Source organism: Palaemon carinicauda, chromosome 13 (genome assembly GCF_036898095.1).
Source record: "Palaemon carinicauda isolate YSFRI2023 chromosome 13, ASM3689809v2, whole genome shotgun sequence".
NCBI lineage: Eukaryota > Metazoa > Arthropoda > Malacostraca > Decapoda > Palaemonidae > Palaemon > Palaemon carinicauda.
Genome location: NC_090737.1, coordinates 137176125 through 137203098, shown reverse-complemented (window position 1 = coordinate 137203098; position 26974 = coordinate 137176125). Strand labels below are relative to the sequence as shown.

The window sequence follows — 26974 nt, the reverse complement described above, 5'->3', positions numbered from 1 at the left end:
GGGAAGAATACTTTTTCAAAACAAAGCTAGAATTTTTGTTCTAGCATTAGGAATACAAAAAAAAATCAATACATCTATATTTTATTACAAATGTACATTAATGAACAATGTTTACTCGGAGATCAACTTTATTTACTGTGTGAACAGTCCTACATTACCTCCACACCTAGTAATAGTTTTGTATATCAGGGGTTTTATATAAGGCCTAGTAGTTAAGCCGTATTATGCTCAACCCTTTGCCCAATAGTGTTCCTAGAAAAGGAATTTTGACGAAGGAAAGATCTATTTCTGGGGAGAGACCTGTGGCGCCCGGTGAAAAGTCCTTCTTTTCTTTATATTAGAAAAGAAGGACTTTTCACCGGCTGCCACAGGTCGACCCAGAAATAAGTTTTAAAAAGGTTCAAAAACTTATATTTATTTGAACTGAGTTTGAGCAAATACTTTACATATTTAGATATGGCTATAATTTTCCTATCGCCCACTATCTAGTAGTCATTTGTATTCACACAAGAAAATCTAGCATATTTGCTCAGTATTCTATATTGTAAATCTGATATATATCTGTAACTTTACAAAACACAACCTAGTTTGTTTTCGTTGCAAACTATTACAATATTTTACAAATGCTATAATTAATTCTGATGAAATATCATCAGTCCTATTTCATAGTACTGTACCTAAAAGCACTTATCGTAGTATAGTATTTTATATCCAGAATGGGTATTATTTTATATCCAGAATGGGTATTGTACTATTTCATAGTACTGTACGTAAAAGCACTTATGGCAGTATGGTATCATGTATCCAGAATAGGTATTGTAAGCACACGTAAGCTGTACGTGTAAAGCACGTTATTTTCTACAACGTCACCGTCAAACAAGTTTGACAGCTTTCCAAACTAGTTATTTTTATAATACAATGGCATTGATTATGAGCAAGAATATACACCTAGTCATTGTTTAATCAATGCTATTGCTCCTTCAAGTACCAACACCAAAAATAACAACCAACCCTGAGATTTTCAAGTATACTAAAGTATATCACTCGCTCTTCACTCCATAAGTCACGTCGAGCACCTGGCAACTTTTAATACGTACTATTACGCTTCATTTCACCGTCTTACGCAGTTTTCTTATTCTTCTTTCATCTTAGTTCAATCTTTTCTTGCTTTTCTTTTTTCTTAAGAAGATCTGGAGGGTGAGGCATGGCATATCGTAACTTCTCCCAAAACTTTGGGTCGCTCTTCAGCAGGTAAGTCCTTGTGGAAAGGTACAACCTCAGCTCTTCATCTAATTCGTCTTTTGGTGGTACCTAGGAATAGAAAAATATTAGATTTATTGTGATTTACAGTCGCACAGATTATAAACACGTGATTTGAATGCCAGCAAAGTAATGTAAAACAAAAAATTTATTTTCTTATACGTAAATTTTTGCTTTAAAGTGAAACAATTATATCATAAAGGTAATTTTCATGACCATTTTAAGATTTGCCCAAAGTTCATAAGCTTAACGCTTTCAAACAAGCCGAGTGGCAGTAAAATATTAAAATTGGTTTCCTAGGCGCTCAAGCTATTCACTTCCTCAGTCCTGAGTCACTAAAGCATTTATTTGTTTATTCCTACACGGGTACAAACTAACGAGTCATTTAATACGGTTACTTCTGGTTTAGTTTACTACGGCCAGACAACAAAAAAGTAATTGGTAGATTATGTAATCTTGCATTGCTAGGCAACTGGTGTCCATGATGTGTCCTAGCCTTCGCCTATTTGTGCTTTTGCTTGTATCTTTGACATTTCCTGTCATTATTTGCAAGTTGGTGTGTGGCTTTCAACTACATCAGATTCAATGCTTAATTGCCCAGGCCATATTGGTTGCCCATGTGGTACCTTCACAAGCCGGATTGAAGTGGATCCTCACCTTTTATGTTCGTCGTGTTGAGGAAAAAGAGATTTGGTGGAATCTCCATGCCCCTACGCAAATAGGAACCAATTGTTTTTCACTAGGGACAAACCCACTAATCATCTAAACACCATTCTTACACTGTCCAACTATCATGATTATCAGGATAAGCATTCTTCAGAACACTACTCTTTTTCAGATGATTCTTTACAGGTACAGGAAGCAGTCAAGGGGTGCGAGTTTCTCCCCCTTTCCAAGGATCACTCCCCCATCGGACGTAGAAGAACAGATAGGCAGACGACATAGACATGGCCCTGACCGTAGGCATTAAAGATGGCAGCGCACTAAGACCTCTCGCCTCATAAAGAGTTCCGAGAAAGACTTCAACTCCTCGGCTTCACGATCAAGACAGGCGACCAATCTTGCAATGGGAGCAAACTGAACTTCCTCCCCTTCCTTCGCCCCCTCCTCGTTATTACTCAAGGGAAACCCTTCCTTCGCCCCCTCCTCGTTATTACTCAAGGGAAAGGAAAAGTAAAGACCTTTGTTAGGGCAACATTCTCGCCTGGATATAATCACATGTGTGTGTGAGTACAAGCTCAGTTGATGTATGATCATGAGCATAATTGCCATTTAAGAGGTTTCGTCGTCGGCGCCCACTCGTGTCCGAGTATTGGGTTCTGTCGTTAGCAATCAGCCTCCTATCTATGGGGTGGGTGCTTATGCCTGATGTGGCTGTTAAGTCCTAGTCTGTGGTGGAAGAGTCGCGGACAGTGTTCACAAGGGAGGGTAGGTGGTGGGCGGGGCTGTTCTAATTGCTCTCTCCTCCTTCTTCTCCTAGCCTCCTCATTTTGTCTCCTCCTCTCCTCGAAGTCCACGGTGCCATGGTGTACTGTACTCCTCCAGGTTTTCCTGTCCCTGGCTGTTTCTTCCCATGAGGAAGGATCGATGTCAGTTAGAGCCAGGGTGCGCTTTAGTTTATCTTTATAGCGCATTTTCGGGGCTCCTCGTGGTCTGGTGCCCTGGGTCAGTTCTCCGTAGAATATTTTCTTTGGGAGCCTAGATGGCTCCATCCTATGCACGTGTCCTATCCAGCGGAGGCGGTGGAGGATGATGGTGGCCTCCACGCTGGACAGCGAGGCACGTTCTAAGACTTCAATGTTGGTGGTGTGGCTCTCCCAGGGGATTTTCAAGATCTGCCTCAGTTTCATTTGTTGGAAGCGTTCTAGGTTTTTAAGATCGTTACTATATAGCGTCCATGTTTCACATGCATACAGGAGCGTGGAGAGGACTACTGCCCTGAACACCATTATTTTGGTGGTCATTGTCAGTGCGTGGTTGTTAAATACGCGGCGGTTGAGTCGGCCAAAGGCGGAGTGGGCTGCCCTGATCCTGTTCTCCACGTCCTTTTTGCTTGTGGGAGCTGATGTTAGGATGCTCCCTAGGTAGGAGAACTGGTCCACCTGTTCTAACGGTTGGTCATTCACTGTGGTATTGAAGTTGGGGAGCATCAGTCCTGGTGGATGTTGGACGAGGGTCTTGGTTTTGTCTGAGTTGACTTGCATCCCAAAGCGTTCGTAGGCAGAGTTGTATGCATCAGCTAACGACTGCAGGTCCTCTGCCGTCTGACCTGGGGTGGCATTGTCGTCAGCATACTGCAGTTCTCGCACTGCACACAAGGTGGTCTTGGTTCTGGCGCGGAGTCTAGCGAGGTTGAAAGCGCCTCCATCCATGCGGAAACGTAGGTCGACTGAGGGTGTGTGTGGGGGAATCTCGTTGAGCATTGCTGCGGTGTATAGCGAGAAACACGTCGGGGCCAGAACACAGCCCTGCTTCAGGCCGCCGTTGATGGGGAATGGGTCTGAAAGAGAGTTCTGGTGGCAAACTCTCCCAACCATTCCGTCATGGAGGGCACGCACCAGCTTGACAAAATCGGGTGGGCAGCCATATCTTTTGAGGACAGCCCACATGGCAGGTCGAGGTACTTTGTCGAAGGCCTTTTTCAAATCCCAGAAGATGAACATTATGGGCTGTTGTTGTTCGAGGCTCTTCTCTTGTAGTTGTCGCGCACAGAAGATCATGTCTATGGTCCCGCGGGAAGGTCGAAAGCCGCACTGGGACTCTGGCAAGACGTCTTCTGCGAGAATAAGGAGGCGGTCAAGGAGAATCCGAGCGAAAATCTTACTCGCGATGCTTAGTAGTGATATTCCCCGGTAGTTGTTACAGTTCTCCCTGTCTCCCTTCTTGAAGATGGTAGTGAGGTTTGCATTGCGGAAGTCACTGGGGGGGTCTTGGTCTCCCATATTTTCAGTATAAGGAGCATCAAACGGTTCCTCAAGCCGGGGCCACTGTGAGTGAGAAGCTCCAACGGGATGTTGTCTGGCCCTGGGGCTTTGCCGGGCTTCATGCGCTGCAGGGCCTTGTTAAAGTCATGGATGGAGGGTGGTAGTGCCATCCAGTGACGGACGGGATGCTGCGGGGTCATTCGCAGGAGATCGTCTGGGGTGTCTGCTTGGTCATTGAGGAGGTTCTCAAAGTGAGACCTCCACCTGGCCAGGATGCCCTCGCTGTCGGTGATGGTCGTGGCCCCATCCGCGTGCTTCAGGCTGCCCACTGATGACCGTGTGGGACCGAATATTTCTTTTGTTGCTGCATAGAAGCTGCGCAGGTCACGTTGGTCAGCGAAACTCTGTATTTCTGCAGCTTTTCTTTGCCACCAGGTGTTCTGGGCTTCACGGATACCTCTTTGGCAACCAGCTTCAGCCACCTTGTGAGCACATTTGTTAGCTGCTGTTGGTTGGTTTTCCAAAGTCAGGCGTGCTTATCGTTTGGTTTCAATGAGAAGAGAGATGGTAGCATCATTCTCATCAAACCAATCCTGCAGTTTCTTGGTGGTGAAGCCTAGTGTTTCCTCCGCGGCACGGGCCATGGCGTTTCTGAGGGTGGTCCAGTGGTGCTCGACAGTGGCCTGACCCACAGGGTCTGCGAGGTATTGTTCGCAGGCCTCCTTGTAGTTCTGTGCCACCTGTGGGTTGCGGAGCTTACTACAATCAAAGCATTGGTGTGGTACGCTGTCAGGTGCCCTTCTGGGTGGTCGTAGGGTCGTCACGGAGAGTCGGGAGATGAGGAGTCTGTGGTCCGTCCAGCAGTCGGGTGATGCGGACGTCTTCTCTGGCTCTGGTCAGGACGTAGTCCAGGGTGTGCCAGTGTTTAGACCGTGGGTGTCTCCATGTGGTCTTTTGTCGCTTTGGTAACTGGAAGATGGTGTTGGTTACCACAAGTTGGTGTTCAGCACACAGACCCAGTAGGAGTTGGCCATTGGCGTTGCAATTTCCAATGCCATGGCGGCCGATGATTCCCTCCCACAGGCGATGGTCTTTGCCTACTCGGGCATTAAAGTCGCCAAGCACAACGAGCTTGTCATTGGCGGGCACTGCCTGGATGGTGCGGTCGAGCTGGGTGTAGAAGGCAGCTTTGTTATCATCGGTTGAGGTCATAGTCGGGGCGTAGACAGAGATCAGGGTGAGATGTCTGTCCCACGTGATGGGGATGCGGACAGTCATCAGGCGCTCACTGATGGCCTTGGGAGCGAGGTTGTGCTGCTGCACTAGCTGGGAACGGATGGCGAAGCCGACACCGTGGATGCGAGGCTCCTCTAGGGCCTTGCCTTTCCAGAAGATGGTGTAGCCTGTTCCAGCTTCCCTGATGTTGCCCTCTTCGGGTAGTCTGGTCTCGCTAAGAGCCGCCACATCAACATTGAAGCGGGCTAGCTCCTTGCAGACGAGGGCTGTACGTCGTTCCGGGCGGTTGGTGTTCGTCACGTCTTGAAGGGTGCGGATGTTCCACGCACCTAAGGTTAATATTTTTTTCTTGTTATTTCGACCGCATTAGTGGGATGTCCGCCAGCCGTGGTGAGCTGACCAGACGGGTTTGCCGTGTCCGATGTTTACCCCACCTTTTCTAGGGGCCTCCCCATGTGGGGTGGGCTGCGGTGTCCTCAATAGGCCAGCCCAGTCACGAGTCCAGCTGCCGAACTCTGGTGTCACGGCACCGTCACCAGAGAGCGACTGAATCTTAGACTCGCCGCCTGAGTGCAGTCGTGGGCTAAGGGCTTCCAGCTATCCAGGCCTGCCCCCTTCACCCACAGTGCTGTCGCCTCAGGACTTGCTGGTGGTGGTGATGATGATGATGGTGAGAAAGAGATGAAGAAGGGTGGAGGAAACGACAGAATGCCAGTAGCTAGGTATATTGTTTTGGGTGGTCGTGGCTTTGCAACGGCCACGCACACACACTTGGCCCACATCATTTTCACCGCGGCTCAAGACATATGAGACAGGCGGCTTCTCCGATGTTGGTTGCATCGGGCTGCCGGGTTCTTGTTATGTCAAGGCCCGCCTTGTTGCCTGCCCGACAGACATTGCCCTCTTCCGCCGGTGCTGGGAAGCTCCGCCGTTGGGGTCTTGTTTGGTTTGATTTTGGAGTTTTCCTTCTCCTAGCCTTTGCCTATCTTAAAGTAAAGGAGAAGGCCTATAGGGGTCCAGTCTTGGTCTGGTCTCTCAGAACTGGCCTTAGCGGTATGGTTGAGCCTGCCAGGGTGGATAGACTACCCCTCCGCCATTGCCCAGCCCATCATTGGGACACTCAAGCCCCTCTACTGCAGCAAAGTGCTGGACCTTCAGAGGGGATTTAAGAGGTTTAGATGTGCGCTATTGACGCTACCTACCCACAGTCTCAGATCCCCAAACTTAGGTTTGATGTGGCCCTTTCCAGCCAGACTAAGGACAAACTTGAGTTTTTTAACACTCAAGTCTCCGCTACTGAAAACTTGCTGAAAGCGAGTAGATCATCAAAATTTCTGCCATTACCTTTGCTACGGCAGAGACGTTTTTACATTAAATGTGGAGCCTATCACTTTCAGTTCCAGCAGAAAAACTACCGAACTTTCACCAGCCACGATTTCAGTCACCATGTCGGCCATTCAGAATTGCTTGTGGGTAGGTTACTAGGAACCTCAATGACGAGTTGTACGGGAACAGTTCAAGGACCTCTCAAGATCTGGCATTAAGGCAATAGCATTCCTCCTCCACCAGAATGTTTTCGTTTGGGGAAGTTGTTCTGTAAGTAGTGTGATGCTGTCTTAGTTAAATGCTCTAGACAGCTGTCCCCTAGAGATGCTCCTTCCCTTTGTCAGTCCTCGGATGTGACTAAGGCTATCAAGAAGTTAGAGAGACTGGGACAGAGCCCCACGGTGAGCAGAGCAGCGGCGCCGAGGTTGTCCACTCCTCAGAAACAGACTAAGAACTCTCCTTTTAGGCGACCACTCCCAACAGAGAAGTCTTCTCCCTCTCATGGACACACAACAGCCTGGGAGGCAGAATCCTAGACCTAACTTTCATAGGAGAGGAATTGGTGCCAGGTATTAGGCTTACCACTGGTTGGGGGATGCCTACAAAGCACTTGGCGAAGGGGGCAGGGCTAGGAACCGACCCTTGGACGGTATTAGTCCTCCGTTCAGGGGAACCCTTAATAGACTTCTCTGACCAAGAATTGGATCCAACCATACTTTATGAAAGGATCTTCAAAAGACATACTCCTAGCAGAGAAAGTCTTCAACAACTCTCCAGGCTTCCTTAACAATCTATTCCTGGTAGAGAAGCTGACGGGAGGTTGGCGACCCTGTCATTGACCTCTCGCTCTTGAACCTCTCCATTTTGCAGTTTTGTTCAAGATGCAAGCACTAACCTCTGCTCTCCAGGCCATTAGGAAGAATAGCTACCTTCTGACCATAGACCTGAAAGATGTTTACTATCAGGTCTCCATCCATCCTGCCTCAAGGATGTACCTAAGGTTTCCCTTTCGACAGAAACTGTTCCAGTTCTAGGTGCTGTCCGTTGACCTGTCTACAGTCCTTCAGGGCTTCATCTTTTTTTTTTACCCTTGTCTCAGTCTGGGCATCGGGCTCTTGAGATACCTAGACGATTGGGTTCTCTTGCAGATCACTGTAGGGCGTGGGATCCAATTGAACCTGCAGAAGTCCAGCCTAATCCTCAACCAGTTCATCAGGTATCTGGGCATGGACATAAACACTGCATGCCAAAGCCTTCCCTGCTACAGATAAAAGAACGGCAATGTTCAGGACTTTGGTAGCAACTTTAATGAAAGGGGTCCTCCTGACCTGGCAGAGGTTGTTAAGTCACCTCTCCTTGTTAGAAGAACTTGTTCCCCTAGGGAAGTTTGGATCTGCGCTTGGTGCAGTGGGCTTTAAAGACCCAGTGGTCGTAAGCCTCAGACCATCCTGCTGCAAGCACCTCAAGAGGTGTTACCGGGCCTCCTGTGGTGTCTGAACGAGGAGAACCTGTTATCAGGAATATCCCTTCAAGCGCCTCCCCCACAGCACATGCGGTTCACAGATGGCATCTCGACAGGGATGGGGCACTCACCTGGGAAAGAAACAGATCTCAGGTCTATTATTACTAGCTAAGCTACAACCCTCGTTGGAAAGGCAAGATGCTATAGCCCAAGGGGTCCAACGGAAAAAAAGCCCAGTGAGGAAAGGAAATAAGGAAATTAATAATTTAATGATAAGTAATAAACAATTAAAATAAAATAAAATAATTTTTAGAAAAGTAACATCATTATAACAGATCTTTCATATATAAACTATAAAAAGACATGTCAGCCTACTTAATTTCACAAGATCGAAAAGCTAAGCTAGTTAGTTTAGCCTCGGGAAAACAAGAATGAGGAAGATCAAGTTCCTTATTACTCTGCTTTCAAACTCTTCAGCCAAAAGGGTTGCCTTTTCCTTTGGACAGTACAGGAGGAACAGTTGCGTCTACACCAAAGAGTGCACAAGGGTAGCCAGACGAGGACAAGCTTCTACATAAACTTCCAAAAAGGGAAATGAAAGTGGCACAACTAGTGTTACACCACTTCGCAAAGACTTGAGCAGTAACTCTGTAGTGTTGATTAGCGACAACTCCGTGGTAGTGACCTACATCTCCAAGCAAGGTGTAGCCTCTCCTATGCAACATAGCAGTAGAGATTCTCAAGTGGACAAAGTCCCAGGCAATGCCTCTCAACGAGGTTTATCCCCAGGAAGAGAAACGTCATTACAGACCATCTGCAATATTGAGAGACAACAGTTGGTTCAGAGTAGTCTTTGCTTCCTCTCGTGGCAAAGAGACTTGTGACATTGTGAGGTTCCCGGTATATTGCTCTCCAGTGTCGGACCAAGCTGCAGTGATGGAAGATTCATTTCAACTCCCCTGAGATGGTCTACACTTCTATGGCTTCCAAAAGTTCTGTCTGATTCATCAGACACTGAACAGGATCCAAAAATCCATGGGAGTCAGAGTAATGCTAGTGGCCCTAAGGTGGCCAGTAGCAGAGTGGTACTCACATCAGACATGCTGGAACTTATCACGGAAATACCAAAGACCTTCCAGAATGGATAAACCTTTTACAGCATCCTAACATAAGAAAATTCCATGGCAGTACATTGCCTCTCAGACCTGCTGGAACTTTCGGAAATACCAAAGAACTTTCAGAATTGACAAACCTGCTACGGTATCCTAACATCCCAAGAAAATTCTATGGCAGTACATTGCCTCTCAGACCTGCTGGAACTTACAGAAATACCAAAGAACTTTCATAATGGACAAACTGCTACGGCAACCTCACTTAAGAGAATTCCATGACGCTACATTGCCTATCCCTTCATGGCTGGAGACTATCCACCTTCTCCTCCTAAAGAAAGGATTTTCAAAGCAAACTACAAAGCAGCTTTCCGGATACCTCTGAAAGTCTTCCACAGCAGGTTACCAGCTAAGTGGAAAATCTTCTGTGATTGGTGCTGCCGGAGGAATATTGCTCCACTCAAGGCCAATATTCCCCTGATTGGAGACTTTTGTGCTTCTGAGGAGGAACAAGATGGCCCTTTCAGGCACTGCAATGAAAGGCTTCCGATCTGCCTTGAGCCAAGTACTGTATTCAAAATGAAAGGATTAGACTTCTCAGATTCTTGGGAACTCTCAAGCCTTGATGAGGAGTTTGAGCAGTCTCACTCTCATCGAGAACTAAAACCCCACTCCTGGGATCTGACTAAAGTCCTGCGGACTTTGAAGAAAGCTCCATACGAAAGTATGCATAAAGCCTAAGACAGAGATCTTAACCTAAAGATAGTCTTCCTCCTTGCCTTAGCTTTGGCCAAGAGAATGAGTGAACTGCATGGTATATCTCATCTTACGTCACATTCCAGAGGGTGAAGTGAACTATTTTTGTCTTTTGTTACTGGATAATGATATCAGATTTGACACTTTCACAATCTTGTCTCAAAGAGGTAACTGACGACCCAGATGACATTTTACTATATCCTGTAAGAGCAGTAGGTAAATATCTAAAAAGGACGCAGTATTTTGGACCTAGAATATTTAATCTTGTTTGTGAGCACTGGCTATTCCAAAAAGAAAGTCTCCAGAAGCACCATTTCTTTTTGGTTGAGAAAAAATATTATCCTGAGAACCAATAAATCCTCAAGGAAAGCATCTCCAAGGGGGTCTGTCAGGCATTACGATATATGTGGGTTTGCTACTTCCACAAAAACCACTCTACAGTATAGCTCAACTTCTAAAAGCAAAAGAGTGGAAGAGACAAAGCACTTTTACGAATCACTACCTTGAAGATTGCACGCACAGGTCCTTAGACACCTTTTTCATAGGAGCCATCATTGCTGCACAACAAATAGTCTAGGTTAAGCTCTCATGGGACAACTAACTGCTGCTACCCCAGGCAGTAGTTATTCTCTGCATTATAAGGGTGTTTATTAGTATAAAGGCAAATGGCGATTTTGTTTGAACTTCAAACCCTCGCTTGAAATCCCCCTGATGCAGGTAAGAATGCCTCGTGTTTGTTTGGCTGATATATTGAACATATTATGAAAAGCCACTTGATGTTCATATCACTTCACCCTCGCAAAGCTCTCTAGAATGGAACAGAAGGTCCTGCCTTGTATGAGCTGGCCTATTAAGCACAAATTGCTATTACTATAGCAATTGTACGTTGAGAAAAATGGGGAGTAGACTTTCTACCTCGCAGAGATTTCCTCCCACTTAAGGATCACTCCCCATTAAATGACTCGGGAGTTTGTATCCGCATAGGAATAAACTACAGTACAAATTCTATATAATTTTTATTTTTCCTAGCTATATAAAACTGAGTCATTTACCAAAAGTCCCGCCTCAGCAAGTCTGACCAGAGGAGTGTTATAAGGAAACTCTTGATACAAGTGGGATGCATTATGGGCAGCAATTGCCTAGCAATGCAACATTATTATTATAATTATTATTATTATTACTAGCTTACCTACAACCCTAGTTGAAAAAGCTAGATGCTATAAGCCCAAGGGCTCTAACAGTGAAAAATAGCCCAGTGAAGAAAGGAAATTAATAAACGATGTAAGAAGTAATGAAGGATTAAAATAAAATATTTTAAAAACAATTACATTAAAACTGATATTTCATAAATAAACTATAAAAAGACACGTCAGCCTGTTCAACATAAAAACATTTGCTGCAAATTTGATGTAATCTACCAATTACTGATTGATTGTTTGGCCGTAGAAAACAAAACCAGAAGTAACACCATTATTATTATTAATTGCTAAGCTACAACCCTAGTTGGAAAAGCAGAATGCTATAAGCCCAGGGGACCCAACAGGGAAAATAGCCCAGTGAGGAAAGGAAACAAGGAAAAATAAAATATTTTACGAACAGTAACAACATTAAAATAAATATTTCCTATATAAACTTTATATAAGCTTTAACAAAACAAGAGGAAGAGGAATTGGATACAGTAGTGTGCCCGAGTGTACCCTCAAGCAAGAGAACTCTAACCCACGACAGTGGAAGACCATGGTACAGAGGCTATGGCACTACCCAAGACTAGGGAACAATGGTTTGATTTTGGAGTGTCCTCCTAGAAGAGCTGCTTACCATAGCTAAAGAGTCTCTTCTACCCTTACCAAGAGGAAAGTAGCCACTGAACAATTATAGTGCAGTAGTTAATCCCTTGGGTGAAGAATAATTGTTTGGTAATCACAGTGTTATGAAATGTATGAGGACAAAGGAGAATCTGTAACGAATAGGCCAGACTATTCGGCGTATGTGTAGGCAAAGGGAAAGAACCGTAACCAGAGAGAAGGATCTACTGTAGTAATGTCTGACCAGTCAAAGGACCCATAACTCTAGCGGTAGTATCTCAATGGACGGCTGGTAAATGCCCTGAATTTATAAAGCTAGGAAAAATAAACATAAAATTTGTAGTATTATTCATATTCACTTTGCTTCGAAACTTGCTAGATTGTCGGAAGAAAGTTAAATAAATATTATGAATCTATTCCTAACATTCATGCGCTCAATACCACACTTTTGTGAGTTGGGCTAACTGAAATTTCATGCATAGAAACGGGGCAAATGGCCTCGATTAAACTTCACCCGCAAAGTATGATGACTATTATATATTTATACTAATTAATTATTTAGAATTTTTTGCTTATATGCAGTATTCCAATTCATCAGTAAACAAAAATTTCAGAATAAAGTACTGGTATGAGGTAATGTAGTGTGAGAAACAACTTTTATGTCAAAACATATTACTTACTGCAATTTTTTGTCTTGGAAAACTTATTTATATAGAGAACCAGTATTTATTCAGTGAATACTATACTATTGCTAATTCCAATGGCATTTTATTAGGGATTCTTTCAAAGAGAAATCAATTTTCAGGAAGAGTGATATAACTAAAAAGGATTTAGGCTTACCTCTCCTAAAACAATCACAATGATCCTGTTTGTTTTGTCTTTGAGCGCTTTGGAATGCGCAGCTTTGAATTCCAAGTGGCCCCAAACATTTTCGATGAAGTTCGGGGAAAGGACGACAATCGTCCTGCGACTCTCTTCCACGCTATGATGGATCTGATTTTGTATGTATTCTCCAGGGACCCAGTCTCTGTAGTGAAGGCAAAGCTTGTAATTGGGGTCCTTGTTTTCAAGACCCGGAACTAGAATGGTGTTGACGAATTCTTCGTCCTGGAATAAATGAAGGAAAATCATACATTGTATTCTTGGCCAAACCATTCAACATGACATTTTCAGAAAGTATCTAGATATTAAAACGATAGCGTGTGTTATTTATTTATATTGTTTGTCACGCTTTAAAGAAAACAGAAATAATTTCACGGTATACTCTTACAAATTCACATTAGATTTTCATTACTTAACCAAAGCACATCTTATATAGTTTTCCCAATTTGGTCTTTAGCACCTGAATCTTTTTTTTTAAATATCAGACAAAAAATTGATTTCTATCAATTTCCATAACCTAGATTATAAAATTAATCTCGGGACATTTTATTCAAACATGTATAGGTTAGGAACAAGATAATTAGTATTGAAAATATCATTTCGTGTAATTTACACGGGTTCCGCTAGTATACATTATTGAAATAGATAATCAAGGGTGAAGATACCTTAATTGCTTTTGAGCAATAGAGTAGATAGCAAATACTTTCACACCACTTGTGAAGTACGGAGTCCAGGTTATAACTTTTAAAGACAAATTCCTATCGAGATGTTTTAAGTGGAAGTAAGACAAATCCAATAAAGGTACCACTAATTTAAACTATCAGAATTACAGTATGTAATTAAATGACTTAACTACGGCAAACTATATAAATTTGTTATTGGGGGTTAAAAATAGCCAATTCAAAATACTGTATGCTAAAAAACCAGGTTTGTAATTGGCACTATGCACTTACAGTGTTAAACATACATGTATTAAGCAATTAATGTAATGCTAAAATAAGATTTTAAATTCTATATAACATAAGGGATATGCCGGAATTTCTTTGGTAACAATTTTGTAATAGTGACTTTGAAGTTATTCTAATTAGAGAAAATTTGTTGCAATCAGGATTTCAATACGGGTAGTAACTAATTAAATGTGCAGTTCTGAAGTATTTCCAGCGGTCAAAATACTCTCGTACATATATAAATATCTCCTGTCTGGTCACAACTCGAATCAACATTAAAAGAGTGGAATGGCAGCTAATCTATATTTCCTGTTTAGGTATATGGACACTTGATATAAAGCTAGGTCTCTTGTTTCTATTCTTTGAAGCTGTATTTTACAAACTCCTAAATGTTTTATGGCAATAAGTCAATCCTAACGTGGGAATTTGCGAAGACTTAAGTTACTAGAATACTGTATGGAAATTAGTCAATCCTAACGTGGGAATTTGCGAAGACTTAAGTTACTAGAATACTGTATGGAAATTAGTCAATCCTAACGTGGGAATTTGCGAAGACTTAAGTTACTAGAATACTTTATGGAAATTAGTCAATCCTAACGTGGGAATTTGCGAAGACTTAAGTTACTAGAATACTTTATGGAAATTAGTCAATCCTAACGTGGGAATTTGCGAAGACTTAAGTTACTAGAATACTTTATGGAAACTAGTCAATCCTAACGTGGGAATTTGCGAAGACTTAAGTCACTAGAATACTTTATGGAAACTAGTCAATCCTAACGTGGGAATTTGCAAAGACTTAAGTCACTAGAATACTTTATGGAAATTAGTCAATCCTAACGTGGGAATTTGCAAAGACTTAAGTTACTAGAATACTTAATGGAAATTAGTCAATCTTAACATAGGAATTTGCAATAACTTACTTTACTAGAATAGCTAACAAAGGCATCATATTTCTTGTCGCCATCCTTTTCTTCTTCAGCCACAGCCCAAAGAAGTAGTCGGTGTGTAAACAGCCAAACCTTTATATCTTGCCTGAATTTATAAAAACTCACAGTTCCTACAATAAAACAGAAATTAAAGCCATTAATTAAACAGTTAATATACAGTACTCACATATCACTGTAAAAGGGGTAAAATTAATATCCTAAGTTCTATGGATAATACATAACAGTAAAAGCAACTTTGTTTGATAAAAGTTTCTTTTACCTCCTCACTATGGTAGGGTAGAAGTTCTAAGTGAGTTTAAAGATCCAAAATTAGAATAAATAAACTTACCAAATTAATTTATCAGGTACTGTGAAATGCAATATATGTAGCCCCATCATCTAAAGATAAAGTGATAAGCAACAAGGGACTTTTATTATAGCCTAAACTTGAACATTTGCACCATGTAGCAGACTGAAATGCTTTAGTGGAAGAATTTTCTCTATTATTTATATATAATGAAGCTTACATTCATGTCTTAAATTAGATCCTTCACATATAAACTATACAAACTTTAAGAAATAAAAAAACAAGAAGAGAAATAAGATAGAACAGCATGCCTGTGTGTACCCTCAAGCAAAAGAACTCTAACCAAAGACAGTGGAAGGCCATGGTACAGAGGGTATGACACTACCCAAGACTAGACACCAAGGATTTGATTTTGGAGTGACCTTCTTATGTAATTTAATGCAGTACGCAAGACGGCAATGTGAAAAGGGACTATTTTTTGACCTTCGTAGCTGAAAATCATAGTTATGTGAGTTACGTGAAGTCTATCCTAGGACAAAATTGATCAAAGTTCGACTTACAAACAACTTGAAACCTATTAAGTTTGTAAGTTGAGGACTTTCTGCCTACTGCTAGGCAAACTTCTTGGTTCTGTCTAGTTCCAGGTTTTCAGTCTTAAATACCATTTGTCACTCAATCCGCAAATACATCATCATCATCTACTACGCCTGTTGACGCAAAGGGCATCAGTTGGATTTTGCCAGTCATCTCTATCCTGATCTTTTAAATCAATACTTCTCCATTCATCATCTACTTCACGCTTCATAGTCCCCAGCCATGTTAGGTCTGGGTCTTCAAACTCTTCTAGTGCCTTGTGGAGCCCAGATGAACGTTTGGTGAACTAATCTGTCTTGGGGAGTGGGCACGCTTCATAGTCCTCAGCAATGTTAGGCCTGGGTCTTCCAACTCTTCTAGTGCCTTGTGAGCCCAGATGAACGTTTGGTAAGCTAATCTCTCTTGGGGAGAGTGAAGGGCATGCCCAACAATGAATAAAATCTAAAAGGACATTGAAATGGCATACTGTACTTACCTAAGATAGCAATCACTAGTAAAATAATGCTAGCAGCTGTTATGCTAGCAATTACAAATGGTTGCTTTATGAGCGGGCACAGATCCTCTTCATTCAAATTGATAAGGCCTTCGTCTTTAAAGTTGGAACAGCCTATCTCATGGATGTCTAAAACCTGTTGATGAATAAGAAATTGCCTCCATTACATTTACTATAGTATAAACAGTACATAGTATAACCATACAAGAATATACTAGAAAATTTATTAAAGTACTATACAGTAATACCTCAGGATACAAAAGTTTCTTTACTGAATACAAAAACTCATCATACGAACTGACGTACAAAGATTTTCCACCTCATATTACGAAAAAATATTCAGGATACGAAACTTAATTCGCAATGGCAGGTTAAGTATATTGAATAATTAAAATGTATTTGATTCTATTTCATACAAAAATGACAAATTCGGAGATAATTTGTATTTTTCCTAACCATACAAACCTTAGCTATTTACATTGGGTTTACCTTTTAGCGTAGCTGAAATGGCGAGCCATTAGAATTTAACGAGGGTGTATTACCCCCCCGCTCTAGTTAGCGGGGGGGTAGGGGAGTGGTAGCTAGCTACCCCTCCCCACCCCTCACACACCGGTGAACTGCTTCACTTCACTTAGAGGTAGGACTTGTCTTGGGGGACAGTGCTGGCGGGCAAATATGTGTAAATAGCTAAGGTTTGTATGGTTAGGAAAAATACAAATTATCTCCAAATTTGTCATTTGTTCCGTAACCGAAATACAAACCACGCTATTTACATTGGATGACTTACCCCTTAGGAAGGGTTGAAAGTCCCCAGCCATACTGGCTTTGGCTTTACCCAGGGATTCAAAATCCAAGTGAGTCGCACTCGAGAAAAGGAGTCCCTGCACCTCACAAGGAAACGTGTGGCCTACATAAGCTTGTGTGTGAAGGAAGAAGTGTGACCCGTCCTAGGCAGTTGACCTGGAGTTCCAGAAGGAACTCTGGGTTAGGATGTTCCCAATACCACCTCGTCAGGGTATGGGGGACGCGACAGTATTGACTCAATACTCGGAACACAAGGAAGCATGGTTTACCTGCAGAGGTTTGAGGTCAGCTATGCAGAGACCAGGATGCTGCTTCCCCAGTAGAGGGGACGATGAAGAAAGAAGTAAGGGTCAGACATACTTCTTTCGTTCATGCAGACTAAAACCTGATACCAATCCCCTCAACCTTCTGCTACCTGTCCAAAAAGGAGCCTGAGGTTAGACCAGCTGTTGTGTAGCCACCACAGAGCGATAGAAACGTATCGATACTCCTGTGGGTCACGTCCTGCAGGAAGCGGGCTGCGAAGGTCATTAGACGCTTCCAGACTCCAGCTTGTAGCACCTGCGTCACAGAGTGGTACTACTCGAAGGCGAAGGACATTGCGAAGGCGAAGGACATTGCGATGTATCCAACATCATGCTGTAGGGCGACGTGATGGAGGAGGGTCGGGATTCAGGTCGAGATGAATGTCCTTGAGTCCGAGCTGAAGAGGTATACTGGAGACTCTCCCCTGTGTCCTTCCTGTGCTCCCAACCCGGCTGCACGTGAGGACAAACTGCAGCTGTTCCCAAGGATAACCCCTCGATTCCTTTACTGGCAAGAAGGAGAAGGTTTGGGTCATCTGATACAGAATGGTGACTCGAAATCTTGAAGGAGTTGGACCGAAGGGCCGGGACCCCAAGATTCTGAGTCTAGCAAACAACTCAGGAGCGAATCTGAATGTTGCCTTCCCCTATCCCTTAGAAAGGGCGGAATCATACGAGACCAAGAAGATTGCTTACACACTGGCCGAGGCCAGAGTGAGCAGGAGCCCCAAGACGGAATACGATCAGAGGCCTGACGTAATGGTTCTTGAGAAGATCTCTTAAGGGACTAAAAAGTCCGAACCATGCTCCATGGAGGAGGTCTCACTCCGACTGGGGGCAGGGACATTCGCAGCTTCGCATGAGCGAAGAAAGGTCCAGCGGGAAGGAAAAAGTCTATTCCTTTCAGCCTGAAGGCCAGAGAAAGGCTGAGCGACAGGCTTCATTGCCGAGAGCGGAAAAGAGTTTCCTCCCGCCGAAAAGCAATAAGTCCGTTATTGCTGGAGCAGAGGCCTCAAGGGAAGAGGTATCTCTCCCACGACACCAACCACAGAAGACTCACCACTTCGCCTGGTAGACCCCTGCGGATGACTATCGCAGGTGACGCGACCTCCGCTCCGCGACTGTAGCGGGTTGTCTCTTCTTGAGGAGGCGGCATAGTGTCTCCAGGCACGAAGCCGAAGCGATGCCACGGCTCGTGAAAGATGTTGTAGTGTGGTTGTTTGAGTAGCCTGTGCCGTGGGAGAAGCTCTCCTGGGAGTTTCGTCAGGGGAAGCAGAGGGTCCGGAAACCGTTCCGCGTATAGTCACAGTGGAGCTCTTAGGGCCATCGAAAGGTTGACAGACAACCTGGTCTTGTTGAGACCCATTCTCAACAGACAACAATGGTGGGAAGACGCAGGCGTCGATGTTGTCCCACCATCACCGGAAAGCATTTTGCCAAAGAGTCTTGGGGTCTGAGACTGGGGGGAAGAACAGCGGAAGCTTGAAGTTCCAGGGTGTCGCGACCAGGTCCCCCAGGCCAGGACTTGCTGGCCACTAAAGGCCAAAGACCCCCAGGTACCCTCTATCTGCGAGGCTCTGCTCAGATCGTCGGAGAGAACATTCCTCTGCCCGGAATGAGCGAGCCGATAGTGGTATAGAGAGGACCTCGGATCATCTCAGTATCTCTACTCCAAGATGCGAAGGTATGAAAATGCATCCCTTGCTGGTTGGAATACGCCAGTACCATGAAGTCGTCGCGCACGGAGCGACTCGGCAGGAACTGTAGGATCTGTAGAGGGGCCAGACTACGGCCCCTAAGCCTGCCTGAATGATGGAGAGGTATCCTTCAGGTCCTGACCATAGGCCTGAACCGGAACATGCGCCCCCCCCCCCCCCCTTTTCTTTGACGAGTCCGAGAACAGCATCAAAATGTGGGGAAAGGACAAGAATATCCACTCCCATCAAGAGGTTCCATAGGTCAACACCCATTGCAGGTCTAAACGTTCCGCTGGTCCCATAGGGGCCAGTAAGTCCAGTTAATTGTTGCTTTGATACCACAGGAACTTGGGCTGCCCCACAGGGAACTTATCCTGAGGCGACCATTCGGGACTTTAGACGGGTCAATGAGGAAAAGAAACCCAGGAAACGTTCCAAGGTAGGGCTGAAAGCTCTGCTTGACTGAGAACAGGTACTGCGACTCTCCTCAGCCTTGCCACAGTCAACTGAAGGGAAGGCTCGGAGAAGGAGGCAACAGCATCTGGCGTACCCAGGCGGTCACCCATCCAAGTACTGACCAGCCCAAAGTTGCTTAACTACGCTGATCGGACGAGAAGCGGTGATTCCAACGTGGTAAGGTCGTTGACTCAATATCATGAGCTAGATACCCCAGACGTTGAGGCAGAAGTAGAGAAGGCTCCTAGCAAATTACCATGATCCCTCACTCATGGTAAGGACCCGGAAGCCTGTTCCGGCGTCGAAGAAGGTCGAACCCGAGCCTACCGGAGTTGACCAGACCTCCAAAAGGCTAAGGAGGCGGAAGCCTGCTCCCGAGCGGCCATGAGGAAAGCAGGGAGAGTTCTTTGGAGGAAATCCTGCGATGCCGCGGCGGGATCGCCACACCGCATCTTAAGTCTAGGCTGAATTCCAAGAGCTTCCTGGAAGATGGATGGAATGGAAACTGGAAGTACCCGTCCTTCCGATCCAGGGCCTAAGGAGACCTGCCGCCTCGTTACCAGTCTAATCGATACTGCTGTCCCACGCTGGACGAAGTTTGTTCGACAAACTTGAACAGAGCTGAGAGGTCGACCACGGAATTCCCGTCTCAGATGCTTTCCTACGAGAAAGGATCGACTGAAGAAGCTGGGGGGTGAAGCCGTCGACGATCCTATGGAGGACCTTCTCCTAAGGCATGGATCATTCTGCCCAAACGGGCAAAACTCTAGCCGACCCCATGCCATAGAGGTTTAATGACACTGAATTCGCTGACAGAGACGGAGAGATGGTAATAGCGAGGCGCGATATCCTTGGCTGATCACGGAGATCGTGTAGGAATCGGCATCGGGAAGCTGTTATCCGGATGAGTAACCTTAGGCAACCTCCCAGCGTGAGACCTGTAAGGGGGGGATGCCAATCCTAGAGTTTGTGAACTCTGCCGCTCCCTCTAGGATTATGCCCCCCCAGGAGAGCTTCCCGTGCTATCTGTCCCTGACAGGAGGGGACTGCTATTGGACACCTTGTCTTAGCTGCCGTAGCCGGTCCGATAACTTAGGCCGACGAGGCTGAAAGAAGAGGTGCTGGAGGCCTGCAGGGTCTGTAAGAAAGCGTCTTGGAGGAGTGAAAACGGAAGTCGACTTCCTCCGCACAACCGCTGTCCATGTCTCTGTCCTTGGGCACAAACAAGCTCTTCCCAAGGATGGAAGAGTGTCTGAGCTTGTCGACATCCACGGATGAGACACTCGAGAGGAAGCCCTCTGACACTGCGTCTAGATGGTCCAACCTCGAGCTTGCCCACAAGATCGAAACTTGGCGACGAAACGCCAAGGTGCTAGAGCCCGAGAGGAGGAAAGTACCCATGACCTTCCTGGAGCTTTCTTGTACAAAACCTCGGGTCGCAACCGAGGAGGGAAAGGAAATGGTAAGCCCCTTCCACGAGATGGAGAAGAGGAAGGGGTAAAGCAGTACCCCTTACCCGACGGAGAAATCTCGAACGGAAAACTCCCTGGCAAGACCCTTCCAGGGAATGACGAGGAAGGGCTAACCCAGGTTCTGGAAAGAAGAATGTTGCTCAGACCTCCCTGAAGATTCTTCCTGCTCTTGCATGTGCCATGCTCTGCGTTTACGGGGTGAAGACCATGTTGCGAAACCCCGATGGGAATCGCGCCTGGCGCTCGCGCGATGGTAAATCAATGGTTTACGTGTGGCCGAACGTGGAAGCGCCCATGTGCGGGCACGCAGGAGCGCAGAAGGAGGGCGAGCGTGGTAGGAAGGGCGAATGCTGGTGGTCGGAATCCGAAAGTTCACAGGCGAGCGATCAATGGATACTGCAGGAATCAAGCCGTCGGTCCGCGCGACGGAACGCCGTCGGTCCGCGTGACGGAACGCCGTCGGTCCGCGCGACGGAACGCCGTCCGTCCGCGCGACGGAACGCCGTCCGTCCGCGCGACGGAACGCCGGCGGTCCACGCGACGGAACGCCGGCGGTCCACGCGACGGAACGCCGGCGGTCCGCGCGACGGAACGCCGGCGGTCCGCGCGACGGAACGCCGGCGGTCCGCGCGACGGAACGCCGTCGGTCCGCGCGACGGAACGCCGTCGGTCCGCGCGACGGAATGCCGTTGGTTCGCGCGCGGGCAAACATTGGAGAACATGTGCGCGGGCACGTGGGCGTGTGGACGCGCTGGCACGTGGGCGTGTGGACACGCGGGCATGTGGGCGTGTGGGCGCGCGGGTGAGCGCAGGCGGTCAGGAGACCGATGGCGCGTAGGCGGGCAATGGCGCATTGACGAGCGATGGCGCGTAGGCGGGCAATGGCGCATTGACGAGCGATGGCGCATTGACGAGCGATGGCGCGTAGGCGGGCAATGGCGCATTGACGAGCGATGGCGCGTCTTGGCGAGCGATGGCCCGTAGGCGAGTGAAGGCGCGTTGGCGAGCGGTGATGCGTTAACAAAACGCTAGCGCGCAGGCGAAGAATCGCGCGGGCGCGTAGGCAATTGCTTATGCGTAAGAGACTAGGGATGGTTAGCGCGCATCGCGCTAACAGAAGGCGCGCAGGTGCATCAGGAAGGTGAGCGCTGAAGCAAGCTGTTAATCAGGCGCAGGTGCATCAGGAAGGTGAGCGCTGAAGCAAGCTGTTAATCAGGCGATCCTGGACGGTCAGGAAAAACCGTTGGCACCCATTGGTGCGTGGCAGGAAAGAGCGCGCAGATGTGCGCTGGCGATTGAAGAAAGCTGGCGCACAGAAGGACAGAAGTAAAGGTGAGCGCTGGCGAGCAGGAGGAAGATCTACAGCAAGACTCAGCTACCGGAGATCATGGTCCACAGCAGGCGAGCGCTAGATCGCTACAGATGGTGTCCAGGGGAACTGACACACGTGGCAGATCGATGGCGATCGTTGACGCGCAGGAGATCGCTGACGAGCAGGCGAACGTTGACGCGTCTGAGGTCGCTGGCGAGCAGAAGGCAACGCGTGGAAGCCTGTGCGTAGAAGAAGAGTCCTTGTCCAAGACCTGAACCGAAGTTCTAGATTGCGCGGGCGAACGTGGGCGCACAGGGCGCGTAACAGGAACCAACAGGAACAGCAGAGACGATCATCAGGAGAGCGCTGACGAACAGGAGAGCGCTGGCGAACAGGAGAGCGCTAGCGATCAGGAAAACGCTGATGAGCAGGAGAGCGCCTGTGCGCTAACACTGAGCAGGAGAGAACACTGCAGAAGAGCGCGCAGGGGAACCCTGACACGCAAGGGAAGCACCCCCGTGGGAGGCAACCCTTTGCCCCGAAGGGACCGTTGTCCGTTGGGAGACCGATGTCCGTCGGAAGACCGTTGGCCGTCGTAAGACTGTTGCCCGTCGGAAAACCGTTGCCCGTCGGAAGACGAGGTCAGACTGCTGTCCATCTGCACCAGGGGCGGAAGGTCAAGAAGAAGAAGTTGCAGGCTGAAAACGGAGATTCAAAAAGGCGCCTCTTAGCACCCTTATAGGGAGATGGGAGGCCCTTACGACGTAGCGGACGGTGAGCCTTACGGCGAAGGCGGCCAACAGCAACAACAGCAGAAGAGTCCTCCGAAGAGGAGTCTCTATGAGTGTACTCTCTCGCGAACGAAAGAGAAACACTTCGTAGAAGAGACGGGTCAGCCAGTGACCTAAAAAGAGCAATCCTCCGAAGAGGGGCTCCTGCAGTTGCCCAGCCCCTTGAGCGTAACTGCAGGTGCGACCGCTCAGCACCAAGAGCATAGTCGCATGAAAAAAGGCAAGAGAAGAACCCCCACAGGGGAAAAACTCAAGCCTGGACAGGAAAACTTCCCTCGAAAGGAAAGTTCCCCACCCAAGGAGGCGAGCCTCCTGAGTGTTCTAAAATGAACTGGAGAGCTGTCAATCATCACGGGAGAACTTCCAGGAGAAGGAGACACGCCCCTGACGAAGGTCTATAGGGGATGCAGCAACAGCCGAATCCCCAGGCCTCAACAAGACAGCTCACTCCGTTATCACATTACAGAAACGAACTAGATCGGTAACTGTGGAAAATAAAAACAAAAATCATTAGTTAACATTCATTCCCCCGGGAAGGCTCCGAAGAGGAATCCCGAGGGAAAGGAAACAAGAATTACACAACAGGCACGTGCCCTCACAACCACTTACACTCACGGAAGGAGAGCTGTAACCAAAACAGAATTATAACAATTATAATTATGTAACTATGTAATTATGTAATTTAAAAATGAATGAACACTAAAGAAAGAACGAAAACCCCGAAAGGAATCGTTCTACAAAGCTGAAAAATCAACAAACACAATTAGATTCATAAACTAATTGAGACAAAACGTACGGCGTAGCAACCCCACCCACACGGGAAGGAAGCTACTCAGACGTAGAAAAAGTAACGTAGTAAAAGGGTGAACGACCTCAAGAGACAGAGAGAGAAAGACCGTAGTCAAACTCGATCGCGACCCATGAAATTACACCATGGTGGCCTAACTGCCGAGGGCTCCACGGAGATATCGTACACTACACACACAAGCACAAACTCTGAAAAGGACACTTACTGATTTCTATACTCAAATATATACATAAACACGAAAAAATGTTTACATATATATTGAGTAAAAGAAAAGTAAGTGATTAAGTAAAGACAAAACAAATAATGGCTGCCAAGCGAGGACGAAGACAGGCACGTTTGTCCATCGTCCGAGCCAAAAGTGAAGTGAAGCAGTTCACCGGTGTGTGAGGGGGGAGGGGTAGCTAACTACCACTCCCCTACCCCCCGCTAACTAGCGCGGGGGTAATACACCCTCGTTAAATTCTAATGGCTCGCCATTTCAGCTACTCTAAAAGGTAAACCCAATGTAAATAGCGTGGTTTGTATTTCGGTTACGGAACAAACAAAAAATCGTGTTACGAAAGCCACTCCAGAGGTATTACTGTATGTGGTTTTAACTTCAGTTATATTCAATAAAGGCAAAGGTATAAATATTAAGAGGTAATACCAAGGTGATTTTTTGTTTACCTTTTTACCAGAGTCAACCAGGAATCTGTGTAATTCCAGAGTATTGCAGTCGCACCTCCAGGGATTATTGCCTAAATTCAGCTGAACATCAGATAAATTGAAGAAGTTCATCACTGACGTTGTTAGAGACGAGATGTTGTTTCCTCGCACATTGAGCGCCTCTAAGGTTTTGGGCAGATGGGTATCGCTGATGAAACTCAGCTTATTGTATGGGATGGTCAAATTGACGAGATTTGTGTACTCCCCTTTTCCAAGGCCATCTAAGGAAGTGATGCTGTTGTTTGTTAGTATCAAGGTAACTCTATAATCATCATCTTTTGGTATATGTTCTTTTTTCAGTAGAGGGATACTTTGGAGGTTTTGGTAGGAACAGTCAACGACGAACATCTTGTCATGTGGTCGTTTCATGCACGTGCAGTTTTCGATGCATTTCTGCGACTTGCATGTCAGAGATGTTGGATCGATAAATGTGACATAAGTCATTTCAGGATAGGAACATTGGACTTGACTTGCATCTGCAACAGTCAATGCGGTGTCATCTCTAAGCGTTCCCTGTGTAAGCTTGGCGAACTTATATAGTTCACAATTACAAACCAGAGGATTTTCAGAAACGTATATTTCAACTCTATTACTTGTATCAGTGGAGAAATTCATGTAATTCAAATTAATGACTTTAATGTTGTTATATCTGTAGTCTATTCTCAAACTGCTGGATTTGAAGGTTAGGTCATGGTGGTCCAGGTAACTGATGCTGTTGTAGCTCAGATCAAGGACTGATAGATTCTCAAACTCTGTGGTTAATGCCAAGGGCATTTCAGTGATCTGGTTGTTTTTCAGAAGGAGTCTGGTCAACCCCGTCATGCGAGCCAGAGGGAAATAGTCTTGCACTGTGATTGTCTTGTTATAGTGTGTTAGTTCTGTTCTGGAAGACGAGAAAGAGAGGTTGTTGTTGCTTAGATCAATTACAGACACAAGACTGGAGTTTGGGAACATTGTAGGAAGAAGGGTGTTCAACTTATTGTAGCTCAGATAAATATCTGTGAGAGATTCGCAGTTTACGAAAATTTCGTCTGGTAATTCTGTCAGAGAGTTGTTGTGTAGGATTAAAAGATCAACTGAAATTAGATCATCAAAAATGCCAGGCGGTAAGTCCTCCAAAATATTGGACTGGAGGTCCAGTACTTGTAGCTTTTCTAATCCTTCAAACAACCCCAACGGAACTGATTTTATTCCATTTCGTTTCAACTTCAAATTCACTAAATTTTTCATATTAGTGAATAGTTTTTCTGGCAATCGAGTTAATCTGTTGTTGTTCATGTTTAATCTCTTGATGTTTACATTCTCACTGAAAATATCATCTGGTAGCTCAGTTATTCTATTGTTTTCAAATTCCAAGATCTCTAAATTGGGACATTCATGAAAGACCCTTTCCGGGAAAGTCTCTAAATTGTTATTTGAAATTAGAATTTTCCTAATATCTCTAAGCCCAGAAAAGACATCTGGATCAAGTTGTGATATATTGTTCTTGGTGAGTTCTAAAGACCATAATTTTGGTGAGTCTGACAGCAACTCGGGCTGGAATTGATTTAGTTTGTTTTCCCATAAACTAATATTTCTAAGGTTGGTAAGATTGGCAAACAAACCTTTTGGGAGACTTAGAATTCCATTATTCTGCAGCTCCAGCCTAGTCAGGTTTTTCGTATTCTGGAAGAGCGACTCTGGGAGGGTCTCCATTTGATTCTCTACGAGCATTAAATGCGACAGCTTTGGGGTATTATCAAAGACATGAGGAGGTATGGATGTAAAACCGTTGTCCTTAAATTCTAGTGCTTTTAAATTTGTTAACCCTTCCAAATGCCATTCCTGAAGATTTTCATATCTCTGCCCAATATTCGCAAAGGCAAGAGACGTCACATTCTTAGCTATTATTCCAATCTGCTCAAACATCTCGCTGAAAGAACCATTGGGCATTGGACACAAGTATAACTCAACATATTTAACAGTAGAGAAGTCACAGTCAGATATATATGAGAGGTCAACTGACTGGACATCATGTTTACACTTCATATGAAACCTACTTCCAGGCCATTCCCGAACGTCCGTGAGTGTGATCACATAACGATCCGAGCTAAAGGTATTGGGACATGTCAGCTGGTTAGCGCCCCTATCGCATCGTCCACAGTCCAATGAGTTGGCTGATGGGAGCACCATCCATGTCCAAAAGGTAAGACGCCATGCCAAATCCCATGCATTCATCCTTTTCACTTGATAGCTGGTTCCCTGGGTAAGTTGGACACCAACTTGAAAGGGTATTACTCCATGTTTTTTATGATCTGGAAAGAAAAAACATTCAGTTAATACAGAGACAAAATAATATATTCAATAGTTCAAATCTTCTACTATTGGCGTGCTTTTTTCCCATTCGTGTGGGGTGACACGGTTGCCTTCTTTTGAAGGACTTTGATTTGGCTTCTGGGGTGGATCGTAGTCCAGATTAGCTGCCCTGCCTGACATTGCGTAGACCACAGTAGTGTATATTTATGTGTTGTACCAGCCACACTCGCCCTTCCTCCCAGCAGCGAGGAGTCATGGCGTAGTTAGGTCGACAGTTCGAAACGTGTGAGGTGTCTGTTATA

General features: G+C 45.6%; 1 protein-coding gene and 1 pseudogene across 1 annotated transcript; both read right to left on the bottom strand.

The window, feature by feature from the left end:
• Positions 1-727: 727 nt before the first annotated feature.
• Positions 728-26667, bottom strand: LOC137652496 (protein toll-like). Its single transcript, XM_068385941.1, has 5 exons — positions 24339-26667; positions 16010-16163; positions 14628-14764; positions 12719-12985; positions 728-1311 (listed from the first exon to the last, which is right to left on the bottom strand). The coding sequence occupies exons 1-5, from the start codon at positions 26592-26594 to the stop codon at positions 1144-1146; spliced, it is 2982 nt and encodes a 993-aa protein (XP_068242042.1). The 5' UTR covers positions 26595-26667; the 3' UTR covers positions 728-1143.
• LOC137652592 (5S ribosomal RNA) lies at positions 19363-19480 on the bottom strand (annotated as a pseudogene).
• Positions 26668-26974: the final 307 nt, after the last annotated feature.